The sequence below is a fragment of the Microcaecilia unicolor genome, unplaced genomic scaffold, assembly GCF_901765095.1.
Source record: "Microcaecilia unicolor unplaced genomic scaffold, aMicUni1.1, whole genome shotgun sequence".
Lineage (NCBI taxonomy): Eukaryota > Metazoa > Chordata > Amphibia > Gymnophiona > Siphonopidae > Microcaecilia > Microcaecilia unicolor.
The window spans coordinates 247,001-260,971 of NW_021963036.1; the positions used below are offsets into that span (position 1 = coordinate 247,001).

Genomic DNA, 13,971 nt, shown 5'->3' on the forward strand with positions numbered 1-13,971 from the left:
CTAGGGTTACGCAGCACTGTACAATTTAACATGGAAGGACTGTCCCTGCTCAAGGAGCTTACAATCTAAAAAAAAAAAACAGGGAGGGCACAACCGATGTTGTGGGGTAAAAGGTCTCGATGGGTGGAAAAAGCACGGACAGCGCCCCAACAGAAGGCCGGAAGACTTGCATGTGGCAGGATGAGCGCAAAGTATAGAGATGCAGACCTGACCCACAGGAGTAGAGAAAGAGAGGATGATGTGAATGAATTGTGGTTTTGGTTATGAAAACACCACACACAAAAAGAAAAACAACAACAAAATCCTGATGTTGTATATTACCAACTCATAGTTGAAGGAAGAAAAAAAAAAAAAAAAAAAAAATGGCCGTCAGACGCTGTGGTAGAGGGACAAAAAGTAGTTTCTGACAGCCATAGGGGAAAAACTAGAAATTGGTGCAAGTTTGTATACAGAAATTGACAGGCTGTGCATGTCGCTTGAGTAAATGAACAAGAAACTGCATGGCAAATCACAGAAGTTGTATGAAATGGTACCACAGTGTACAGACAAGTTAGGCTTGTGATGGCACCTAGAAAGTTACCTATTTTTGTTTAATTTTTATACTCTTAGTTAGTCTACGTATGTGGCTCTTGTTTAAAAAGCTGAGTTCTGGGTCCCGTCCTTACCATTGAGAGAAAATAGCCTGTATGTCAAATGTCTCAGTAACACTGATAGGGAGTCAGAGGCTTTCTTCCTTCCAATTAAAAAAAAATTGCATATTTGTAATAGTCTTATATTTTATGTGCACCATGGAATTGACCCAAAAGGTGCCCTGCTGTCACCAAAAGGTTGGCATTTGGTCTCCTGAGCTCTTCTATCTAAGCTGTTTTTGAAACATTTGTGAGGATTTGGATTCACAATTTATATGCACACGAAGTTAAGACCGAAGGGGAACTGTGGTCGCAAGCACATTATGCTATCTTACCACCTAATGGTCCATAAAAATAGTTAAACTTAACAAGTGGGAGATAAACACAAACTGTATTCCACTGTGATATTTAGTTGACTTTGTAGTAGAGATATGACAAAGGTAAGGCATCATCCCAGAGCTTTGACTGCTCAAGAAATACACCTGCACACTGACAACACAGCTATATAGGATCCCAACAAGGCCAAGTGCCTGTTTCCACTAAAGTGGAAACGGAGCTTTGCACTCCGCTTCCAGGTTGCATGTTCCCCTTGCTTGTTCACATACGTTGTGAAGAACACACCAACTTCCTTGCCTTGATCAGAAGGAACCCTTTTAACACTAAGTGGCTTAACTGGCAACTTTGTGGAACTGTGGAAGCAGAGTTCCAATGCCCCTGAACCACCCTGCTCTGGTCCAAGGCCAACAGGTCTCATATGTAGGGTACGCCTTCCTCATACTAGCTATCTGGAGGCGAAGTGTTTGTCTCTAAAAGATCACCAGCTGTGATGATCCTGAGTTGCCACTGCTTCTAATGTTATTCTTTAATAAAGACTGCAGCAGTTCAGCAGTGAACCCCTCTAATTTAACATCCTTAACCAGCCTCTCCCCAAGGCATTTCCTAACTTAGAAACGTAGGAATCATCCCTCCCTAATCCTGCAATCTTAGCATTGGCCCAGAAAGGCAAGTAGGGCTAAAACCCTCTGCACCCCCCTCCCAACTACAGGAGTAAAGCAAGCACTATGACCAGCCAACCATGTACCTATATGAAAACATATATGGTCCTCCATACATGGCACTATTCAGCATCAAGAACATGATTGTAATATGTAAACTCATATTTCCTCTATAAAGACTCATATGGAGACATCAAGTCTAACAGAAGACTAACAGAAGCTGTTAAGGTCACAATGTTCCAGGACAATGGAGAAATTAGACCTTACCTGCTAATTTGCTTTCCTTTAATCCCTCCGGACCGGCCCAGTATTTTCTCAGTCTCCCAACCTGCTGGAAGGCGTGCACAACCCATCAGTCCAATCCTGGCCCGGAGGGATGCTAAGGAACAAGCTGTTATCAGGATTGATGCAGGTTATCAGAATTGACGTCAATGCTAGTAGGCTGTCATCAGAACTGATGTCCATGCAGGACCCTTGGAGCCAGTGTGGTCAACATGTATTTGTTTATGTTCTGTAAGGACAGAACTTACGTCTGCAGTACAGATAAGGCTCCTGATCTGTATAAAAGAGAGCCTACAGAAATAGAGGCTGCTGTGACATCATCCCTGAGGAGCAGCCCTGCGATGGACTGATTGAACCATCTGAGGGACTACATCAGGTTGTATGTGCGCCATGTTATCTTTGTATCTGGGGATTAGAGTGACTTTGTATTTCAGACTCTAGCTAAGGATTTACATACTTTTACTCCAAGCTATATCTGTAATAGGACTGTTTTTATTCCCATTTACTTGATATTTGCTGCTATTGTAAAAAAAAAAAAAAAAAACTATTTTCATAATATTTGGGTATGGAGTTAGTTCCTTCTATTATTTGGCACAGTGGGATAAGGGGTTATATATTTACATTTGACACTTCCCTAACCAATGCTAGTCTGGTTTGGTACCCATTGTTTCCAGAATTTATATTAAGCGTCAAGTACCCCAATAACATCACAAAAAAAGTCTGTACTGCACCTATACTCCTTTCTCACTGACTTACTGATGGAGACAAACCTGTTAGAACTCACTTGGTCCAATCTGGCGATAATGAAGGAATTAATTTTCCCAAGACCAGAACAGCAACTGAACTCTGAAAAACTGGGCAATAAAGATGTAATATTATGACCCAATAACTCTCCCCCATGGATAAGGCACCACCTTAATAGCAGCAGTTATGATTTAACTCACCTGTGGCTCACCAGGCACAAAGGTAAGGCAGCATTGACAGCCTTCACTGCTCTCCTTAGGTACCAGAGGCCGGCAACGAAGGGCAACACGTACTGGGATCCCTTCATCCTTCATTTTCCAACAAAATGCCACTGCAGAGGACAGAATGTAGATACAGGAGAACTCAACACTTTACAGTCTGAGATGGTGAAAGCTTGGGTTTTAATATGGCTGGTTGGGAAGTTTTTGTTTTGTTTTTTGGGGGGGGGGGTTTTCCATCATGTTTGTGTTGTATACTTTGATAGTGATAAATCAAAATCACTACCAGCAGAAAAGTTTAAAATTAAAAACTTTTGTACCATGCCTTGAGTTATTTGCATCAGATTACATATCTACCAAAATAACAGTAACCCACAGACCATGAATGGATGGACAGAAGCTGTCATCCTTCCTCTCCCAGCTCCCATCTCACACTACATCCCCCCCTTTTTTTTTCCTCTTTTTACTGGTCATCAGATTGGCATGTCAATTGTTTAATTTGTATGCTGCCAAATTTTCAAAATGATGATTAAAATATATAAGTAAAAAAATGCACAGTTCCGAAAAAAAAGAATAATCCTTATTTCTGGGATGACAGTCTTCTCTGCCCTGATAACCAACTGAAGCATGTTTTGCTTTATCTTGCCATTTCTCTTCTTGGACCTTGCCCTTCCCCAGGATGACAGGCCTCAAAAATGAATTTTTTTTTTGTTACATTTGTACCCCGCGCATTCCCACTCATGGCAGGCTCAATGCGGCTTACATGGGGCAATGAAGAGTTAAGTAACTTGCCCAAGAGTCACAAGGAGCTGCCTGTGCCTGAAGTGTGAACTGCTCAGTTCCTCAGTTCCCCCTAACCACTAGGCCACTCCTGAACCCACTACAACTCAAATAAGCGCATTCTGAAGTCTATGCTCCTAAGTCTGGATAGGGTGATTAATGTGAGACATCCTCCTTTGTCAGAACAAGGCTGTAGGACAGGAATACAAGAAAGCCTGAAAAGTCAACACCTGGGCTGAATCTAGACATTTAAATACTTAGATGCAAAGGGAAAATTAGGTTCTTACCTTGGTAATTTTCTTTCCTTTAGTCATAGCAGATGAATCCATTACGAGTCCGTTGTGTCCATCAACCAGCATGGGGAGATAGAGAGCACTGAAAAACCATAGTGCCTCATGGCCAGCTAGCTCCATCTGCCTCTCCAGTATTTGAAGCTTCCAAAGCAGTGTTACACCGCAAAGCATAAGAACATGAACTTTCCTCACAGCGGATGAACGCCCCAAAACTGGAGCTAAGTCAAAGGAGGGAATGGATTCATCCTCCTGGAGGGAATGGATTCATCCTCCTGTAAATGAACAGAAAACCTGAAGACTGTTCCAACTTCTCCCAATGAGGGAACATATCTACAGGAAAAACTGAACCTAAAAGTAACATGAAACACAATGAACCACTGAGGGAGGGCTCATGGATTCATCTGCTATAACTAAAGGAAAGAAAATTACCAAGGTAAGAACCTAATTTTCCCTTCCTTGTCATCAAACAGATGAATCCATTACGAGTGGGATGTATCAAAGCAATCCCTAGATAGGGTGGGAACAAGCCACACCACGCGCCAGCACTTGTGCTCCAAAATGCGCGTCCCTCCTGGCAGCCACATCCAGCCTGTAATGTCGGGCAAACGACAGCTTAGAAGCCCAAATAGCTGCACTACATATTAGGTTCTTACCATGATAATTTTCTTTCCTTTAGTCATAGCAGATGAAGCCATTACGTATGGGTTGTGTCCATCAACCAGCAGGGGGAGAGAGAGCACTCAACTTTTCACAGTGCCTCATGGCCAGCTAGCTCCACTGCCTCTTCAGTATTTGAAGCTTCCAAAGCAGTATGGCAAACCGCAATGGGAATAACATGAACTTTCCTCACAGCGAACGATGGCCCCTTAACAAGGGCATGAACTCAAAAGGAGGGAATGAACACATCCTCCTGGAGGGAATAAACTCGTCCTCCTTATTGTATAACTGGAGGGGATACACGCAACCTCCTGGAGGGAATAAACTCATTCTCCAAAACATAAACTGGAGGGAATGGACTAATCCTCCTATAAGTGAACATGAATCCTGAAGACTGTTTTCCAACTTTCTCCCAAAGAAGGAACTTCAGGAAACAAGAACAGAACCTGAAACAGATTCACAGCATACAGACAATCATACAGGGAGGGCTCATGGCTTCATCTGCTATGACTAAAGGAAAGAAAATTATCATGGTAAGAACCTAATTTTCCCTTCCTTGTCATCAATCAGATGAAGCCATTACGTATGGGATGTAACAAAGCAATCCCTAAATAGGGTGGGAACAAGCCACACCATGCGCTAGCACCTGTGCTCCAAAACGAGCATCCCTCCTGGCAGCCACATCCAGCCTGTAATGTCGGGCGAAAGAGAGCTTAGAAGCCCATGTTGCAGCACTGCAAATCTCATGAAGAGAGAGTGCTCCAGTTTCCGCCCAGGAAGAGGAAATCGCTCTTGTGGAATGTGCCTTAAAGGCTTCAGGCGGAGCCCGGCCAGACAGCAGATATGCTGAAAAGAGCTTCTTTGAGCCAACGGGCAATAGTGGCTTTAGACGCTGAAGACCCTCTGCAAGGACCTGCAAACAACACAAAAAGATGATCAGAGGTCCTGAAAGAATTTGTAATTCGCAGATATTGCAACAGAGTCCTGCGCACATCCAAAAGGTGCAACTGCCCAAATTAATCTGGAAACTCCTCCTCAACAAAGGAGGGAAGAAAAACAGGCTGGTTTAGGTGAAACGCTGAAACCACCTTAGGCATGAAGGAAGGCACGGTCCGAACCGTGACCCCTGACTCTGATAATTGCAGAAAGGGGTCTCTACAGGACAGCACCTAGAGCTCTGACACCCGTCTCACCAAGGTAATGGCCACTAAAAAGACGGCCTTCAGTGTCAAATCTTTCTCTGAAGTACACCGAAGCGGTTCAAAGGGAGCCCCCTGAAGGGCCTTCAATACTAACCCCAGGATCCAAGCTGGACAAGGTGCCCGCACGGGAGGACGGAGCCGAAGCACCCCTCTAAGAAACCGTGCCACATCTGGATGAGCAGCTAAGGACACGCCTTCAACCTTGCCACGCAGAGAGGCCAATGCTGCCACTTGCACCCGCAGGGAATTATAGGCCAAGCCTTTGTGTACACCATCCTGCAAAAAGTCCAGAATCGGCGAGACAGGAGCCCACAACGGAGAAAGCGCTCTTGAAACACACCAGACTTCAAACTGGCGCCAAATCCTGGCAGAAGCCACAGAAGTGGAGCGCTTACGGGCCTGCAGGAGAGTGGAAATTACCTTATTTGAGTAGCCTTTATCTCTCAATTGCGCCCTCTCAATCGCCATGCCATAAGACCAAAGCGGCAGGCGTCCTCCATGGCCACCGGACCCTGTGACAACAGGTGCGGAACCAGAGGTAACGGAAAGGGAGCCTCCAACAGCATCTGTCGGAGGTCCGCATACCAAGGCCTCCTGGGCCAATCCGGGGCGATGAGCACCACTTCTCCTGGATGCAGCCGAATCCGCAGGAGCACTTGCCCTATCAAGGGCCACGGAGGGAAGACATACAGCAAGCCCAGGGGCCAGGGTTAAGCCAAGGCATCCAACCCGGCAGAGCGCGGATCCCGCCGTCTGCTGAAGAAGTACGGGACTTTGGCATTGGAACTGGTCGCCATAAGATCCATCACTGGCTTGCCCCATTTGGCACATATCTGCAGGAATACATCGTCTGCTAGTTCCCACTCCGCTGGATCGATCTGATGCCTGCTTAGATAGTCGGCTTGCACGTTGCTCTGACCTGCAATGTGAGCTGCTGACAGGGACTGTAGATGCAGCTTGGCCCAGTGGCAAATTTGTTCGGCCTGCGCGGCTAAAGCTCTACACTGAGTGCCGCCTTGTCGATGTATGTAGGCCACTGCTGTCATGTTGTCTGACATCACTCGGACAGCCAATCCTTCCAGGGTCACTTGAAAGGCCAGAAGAGCCAGAAACACCGCTTTCAACTCCAGGCGGTTGATAGACCACTCCGACTCGTCGGGCGTCCACAGACCCTGGGCATGCTTCCCCTGGCAATGTGTGCCCCAGCCCTTCAAGGCTGGCATCTGTCACCACTAGGCACCAATCGGGGAGCGCCAGCGTCATTCCCCGCCGCAACATGCTGTCCGAGAGCCACCACTCCATACTGAGGCGGGCCGCAGGGAGCCAAGAAAGTCTGCACTGATAATCCTGAGATACTGGAGACCATCGTTGAAGTACTGTAGAGGTCTCAGGTGCGCTCTCGCCCATGGCACCACTTCCAAGGTGGCCGTCATCGATCCCAACAGCTAGACAATGTCCCAAGCTCGCAGGCGGGGCATCCTCAGGAGCAGACTGACCTGATTCTGAAGCTTGCACCGCCTTTGCTCGGAAAGAAACAGATAGCCCGAGGCTGTGTTGAACCTGGTCCGCAAATATTCTAGAGATTGCAAGGGAGTCAGGTAAATTTTGGCCATATTGACGACCCAGCCCATAGATTGAAGGACTGAAACCACTCAGGCTGTAGCTAGATGACTCTCTTCTTCTGAGTCTGCTCTGATGAGCCAGTCGTCTAGGTACGGGTGAACCCGGATACCCTCTCGCCTGAGAAAGGCAGCTACTACCACCATTACCTTGGAGAAGGTTTGGGGAGCTGTGGCGCGGCCAAAAGGCAAGGCCCGAAACTGGAAATGTTTTCCCAACACCACAAACCGCAGAAACTTCTGGTGAGGGGGCCAAATTGGAATGTGCAAGTAAGCTTCTTTCAGGTCCAGAGACATGAGAAACTCTCCTGGCTGTACCGCTGCAATGATGGAGCTCAGGGTTTCCATGTGAAATTGCCGCACTCTTAAGGACTTGTTTAGCTCTTTTAAGTCCAGGATCGGGCGAAAAGACCCGCCTTTTCGTGGCACCACAAAGTAAATGGAGTAGCAGCCTAGACCTTGTTCGGCGGGAGGCACCGGGGTCACAGCCTCTATCTGGCACAGACTGTGCAAAGTCTCCTCTACCGCCGCCCGTTTGGCGGCAGAACCGCATCGGGACACCACAAACACGTCTCTCACCGGGGCATCGAATTCTATTCGGTATCCGTCTCTGATCAGGTCCAAGACCCACTGATCTGCGGAGATTTTGGCCCACTCCTCAAAAAAAGAGGGAAAGTCTTCCTCCGATGACAGGAAACGAGGAGAGGGCCGGCGCACCATCATTGAGAGGGTCGCCCCTGAACTCCCGGCCTTGAACCGACAGCTGCGGAACGTTTGTCCGAGCGAAAGGAGTTTCTCTGCTGAAAGCGGGCACGAGAAGTGAACCCAGCAGCACGCCCCGGGCGGTACCTTCTAGCTTCACGGAAGCGAGGTCTGTAAGAGGAGCGGACCGCCTGACCCTTAGAGGAAGGCCTCGGCCTATCTTCGGGCAAGCGCTGAGGTTTGAAATCCCCCAGGTCTTTAACAATGTTTTCCAGCTCCTCACCAAACAGGAGAAGGCCTCGAAAGGGCAACTTCACCAACCTTTGCTTAGAGGCCATGTCCGCCGCCCAATGTCGTAGCCAAAGAGTGCAGCGAGCCGCCACTGCTACAGCTATTTGTTTAGCCGAAGCTCTGACCATATAAAGGGCGTCAGCCAAAAAGGACAAGGCCAACTCCATCTGCGGAGCCACTTCAGATAAGGTCTCCACTCCATCACCGGGCTGTTCCACTGCCTGCTGTAACCAAGCCAGGCAGGCTCTAGCAGCATAACAACTGCATGCAGACGCCCGAACAGTGAGACCTGCCAAATCAAAGGACTGCTTCAGAGCTGAATCAAGCCTGCAGTCTTGAATATCCTTCAGGGCAACACCTGCTTCCAACAGGGAGGGTAGTTCTCTTTGTCACAGCCGTGACCAAGGCATCCACTTTAGGCATTGCAAAGCGAGCCAAATGTTCCTCACTCAGAGGGTATAATTGCCCCATAGCCCTGGCAACCTTCAAAGGTCCCTCAGGGTCAGCCCATTGCTCTTGGATGGAGTCATGCAAAGGAAAGGCTCGAGCAGGCTTTCTGTACTAGCCATCCTTGGATTAACAGAGGAGGCTGTGCCACTCCCAGGATCTTCAATCGAGAGGGCTTGTAAGGCATCTGAAATAAGCGCTGGCAGCTCCTCGCAGCGGAAAATCCTCACCGCGGACGGATCATCAAGCTCCTGTGGCAATTCTGCACCCGACTCTGGCTCCTCAGCCCAAGAAGTTCTGCCAGAATCCTCATAGCCCAACCACGGGGGGGGGGGGGGGGGGGGGGGGGGTGCGCCACACTCAGAAGGGCAATTAGCCCTTCTACGTTTATCAGGAGGATAAGAAACAGGCAAAGCCAACTCCAAAAGGCCAGGATCCACCGGGGGGGGGGGGGGGGGGGGGGGAGGGAGCAGGCAGAGGGTCCGAAGATCCCTGTGGAAGAACTCTTTTAAGCATGTATGCCCTATGCAGCATTAAAACAAAATCAGGGGAGAAAACCACTCCCTGACTGCCCAGATCCTGCCCAGGGCTATCAGCTCTATTATTAGCCTCACTCAGAGGACCCCCCCCCCCCCCCCCGGATTCAGGGCTCTCCGTCGCAACGGAGGCCGCGCCATGTGGAAAAACCAAAATGGCATCCGCTACCAGCTCAGAGCGCGAAAGATCGCCGCTCGCCATGCTCGGGCCGGCTCTACCATCTGTACAGCACGAATTACAGAGCCCCGCTGCTGATTTGCGCTTGCCACATTTAGAACCGTGCTTTACAGTCTCTGCAGCCATCGCCGAAAACGGCGGTAAAATTCAAAAATGGCGGTTCGCGCCAAAAACGTCCCAATCATGGGCCCACCCCGGAGGACAAAAAAACAAAAAAGGAGGTAAAAACCCTCACGAAACCGTGGGATATAAAACAAAAAGTGAGGAGAGTGGATGAGGATACCAACAATAATGTATTTATTTACTTGTAGAATAAAAGATAAAAAATGAAAAGATGACAATGTACATAAAATGACCCGACACGGCCGTGTTTCGGCCCAATGGCCTGCCTCAGGGGTCTTTGTAACCTCAGAAGATGTACCATAGAATGTGTACTCCAGGAGAATAACGGAACACAATCCTCTCAGGTCTCCTCTCTTCAAACAGATATATATTAAAAACGGAACGGACTTGCAATACTCCTCTCCAAAGAGATGTCTACAATTGTAAAATGTATTGCAAGTCCGTTCCGTTTTTAATATATATTTTATATATATCTGTTTGAAGAGAGGAGACCTGAGAGGATTGTGTTCCGTTATTCTCCTGGAGTACACATTCTATGGTACAAAGACCCCTGAGGTTACAAAGACCCCTGAGGCAGGCCACTGGGCCGAAACACGGCCGTGTCGGGTCATTTTTATGTACATTGTCATCTTTTAATTTTTTATCTTTTATTCTACAAGTAAATAAATACATTATTGTTGGTATCCTCATCCACTCTCCTCACTTTTTGTTTTATATCCCACCCCGGAGGAGCCAGAAAACACTCTTACCTCACTAGACCGCGTATCACAGCTCCGGTCCTGCAGAAGAATCTCACGGAAAAAAACCTCTTTTCCAAGATCGCTGCGCTAAAGCGCGACGCAACTTTTTTTTTTTTTTTTTAAGCTGTGGCAAAAGAGGTAAATAAAATCACTCCGGAGGCTCAGCTAAGTGGGAAAGGCAGGGAAAGGCGAACCAATGTGCCTGCATCCACTGAGTGGGAAAGGACAGGGAAAAGCAAGCCAATATGTCCACATCCACGGGGGCATGGGTAAGGTAGGGAAAGGGCTGACCTATGTGCCTTCAAAGTGAAGCTGCTATAGCCTCTAATACCCCCGGCTAACAACTGGCAAGCCAGGAGCCACCCCCAGGCAGATTTTTGATGGAGCTCGAAGAAGCTGCAGCCACCCTGCTTGGGGAGATAGAGAATACTGCTAAATAGTAGTAGTAGTAGTAGTAATACTGAAGAGGCAGTGGAGCTAGCTGGCCATGAGGCACTGTGAAAAGTTGAGTGCTATCTCCCCCTGCTGGTTGATGGACACAACCCATACGTAATGGCTTCATCTGCTTGATGACAAGGAATTAAGGATTCAAAGGGATTTGACAACATCGTGATTAAATTGTGCTTTGATGAAAAAAAAAAGCCTTTGAGTATATTAAAGATGGGGTAGTTCAAAACACCAATACATATCTGAAAAGTATAGTGAGAGAGATCCTATCCTGAAAGATCAGAGATGCTTTCCCTGTGAAGACTGGTTCCTCCAATTATATAGCATTAATGACCCCCCCCCCCCCCCAGAGTGGGAGACAGTGATTATTGGAAACCAACAACAGTGTGGAGGACTGAGTTCTATTCTAGAGAAGGTCAAATAGTTCGATGCTTCTTAAGTAGAATAATGCTACTGAAGTTGTCAGTGGGGAATCTAAGTAATGACTGGCCTTCATCCCTATCCAGTACTTGTCCACATTTGCTGTCCATAAAACTATATACCCTTCAGAGTAACATCCCAGTAGTAAAGCCAAAAGTCTGGCATCCCCAGATCCTCATCCAATTGGTATAACTGCATCAGTTGTCTGGATAATAGTACCGTGCTTCAGAATCCAGTTCTCGTGGCACACTCAGCCAGTCAGGTTTTCAGGATATCCGTAATGAGTACACATGAAGAGAGATTGGCATACACTGCCTCCTTGGCATGTAAATTAATCTCATGCATATGCATTGTGGATGAAACCTGTCTTAGCGACGTGTGTATTGAGGACTGGGTTGACAATACTGATCTAGTTCTAGTTTATCCCACGCATGGAATTCAAACATGCATGGGATAAACACAAAGGAATTCTGTTTAGAAGGAATGGATCCATGGAATCTTAGTGGAGATTGGGTGGCGACGCTGGTAATTGGGAAGCAATACTGGTGCTGGGCAGACTTCTACAGTCTACGCCCTGATCATAATTGAATAGATATGGATGGGCTTAAATTTTAAGGGCTTCAACATTAGCTTCAGAACTTTTAGTACAAGAAGAGTGCTGGGCAGACTTCTACGGTCTGTGACCTGAGAATGTCAAGGACAAATTAAACTCTGGTATACATATAAAGTATCACATACCATGTAAAATGAGTTACTACTACTAAACATTTCTAGAGCACTACTAGGGGTACGTAGCTCTGTACAGTTTAACAAAGAAGGACAGTCCCTGCTCAAAGGAGCTTACAATCTAAAGGACGCAATGTCAAGTTGGGGTAGTCTAGATTTCCTCCATGGAGGTATAATGGTTAGGTGCCGAAGGCGACATCGAAGAGGTGGGCTTTGAGTAAGGATTTGAAGATGGGCGGGGAGGGGGCCTGACGTATGGGCTCAGGGAGTTTATGCCAAGGATAGGGTGAGGCGAGTTCATCTTGTTGGGCAGACTGGATGGACCGTACAGGTCTTTATGTGCCGTCATTTACTATGTTACTATGTTATTATATTTCTTTTTCCTGGGTCTATTACCTACATTAACCAGAACAATCCACTATATATCTGTGGCTCACTGTTAGCTGACATCTTGATTTTCTACTTCAGATTACTGGAATTGGACTTGAAACCAAACCTGTGTTCAATGCACTAGAAATGTGCCCTAAACAAAGTAACCAGATTACCCACCATTTCGGGGTTAACTGTTAAAATAGCAAAGTGCCCAATAAGTTCTTAGACTCCTAAATTTCCCTCAAAGGTGCCCACTAAAATAATACTAGTGTCTGTGACCACAGACTATCACACCAGGCCCTGTGCTATTGTTACTTATGTCCTTTTCATGTTTAGGATAAGGAGGAGGAGAAGAGGAAAGAGAGGTGATCAGTTTTTTTTTTTATCATCATCATCATCGTATGGGGGGGTCACATAAACTTAGGTGTTAAGACAATCGTATTAGATAAGAGTTTGGAAGTAGTACCCACCCACCCACTCCGTTTAGCACAGTTTAAGGTTGAGGTCAAGATGCTAAACAGACTGAAAAGCATTTGGACAGTCAATAAAACAGAAGCAGTGCAAAGGTGACAAACACCCTAGTAGTTAAACCTTTAGCTGCTCCAACCCCACCCCCAGGTTATAACTCTTCTCTGCCTCCCTACTACTTAACGTTTCTAGAGCGCTACTAGGGTTACGCAGTGCTGTACAGTTTAACAAAGAAGGGCAGTCCCTGCTCCAAGGAGCTTACAATCTAAAGGACGAAATGTCAAGTTGGGGCAGTCTAGAATTCCTGAATAGAGGTATGGTGGTTACCTGAAGAGGTGGGCTTTACATCATAATTACCACATACAATTTTTATAAAAATGCAGGCTGTTAGGATCAATTGCCATGCTTTGATTGACTGAAGCTGCCGCCCTGTAGCTCAGTTTTATTATTTATTGCATTTGTATCCCACATTTTCCCACCTATTTGCAGGCTCAATGTGGCTTACAGAGTTTGTTATGACATAATCATTCCATGATCTCAGCTACACTTAGTATTGTCTAGAGAGAAGGAAGGTGGACTTTGGAGATGGGAAGGTTTGGTGAGGCTCTGGGTTCTCTTTGGAGGCTTTGTTGTACAGATGTGTCTTCATTTGACATTTACTTAAGGTCAGTGGTGGCGGGGGAGGGGCTCATCTGCTTTTTCCACAACATTACACTTCCTTAAGGGACGTGGGAACTGCTGCTGTCATTTTATAGTTTCCCTTTTCTGCATTTCCTTGTTAAAGACCTGTAAAAAATGGGCTCAGAACAGACAAAGCTCCGGTTTCCCGAGAATACCGGGGACGAACGGCTTCCCTCCGGTCCCGGCCACTCTCCTACCCACTCCGCGCGCCAGGGCCCCGGTCACGCGCACTCACCTCTACCGGTGAAAAAAAAAACAGCCGCTCACTTAAAACTCCGCTTCTTGACAGTCACCACCGGCCAGTCTGGAAACCGCCACCTTTCAAACGAGCGCCGGCTCTGAACCGTCCAATGAAACGCCGAACGTAACCCATACGTCATAGCGCCGATGTGCGTCGGCTGAGCAGACCCACCTGACGCCT

At 47.0% G+C, this 13,971-nt stretch overlaps 1 protein-coding gene across 1 annotated transcript in view; it reads right to left on the reverse strand.

The window, feature by feature from the left end:
- Positions 1-13,873, reverse strand: part of LOC115458807 (chromosome-associated kinesin KIF4-like) — a 210,843-nt gene extending 196,970 nt beyond the window's left edge. The window contains 2 exon segments of the mRNA XM_030188620.1: positions 2,851-2,981; positions 13,786-13,873. Coding sequence (XP_030044480.1) covers positions 2,851-2,964 — 114 coding nt within the window. The 5' untranslated portion in view covers positions 2,965-2,981; positions 13,786-13,873.
- Positions 13,874-13,971: the final 98 nt, after the last annotated feature.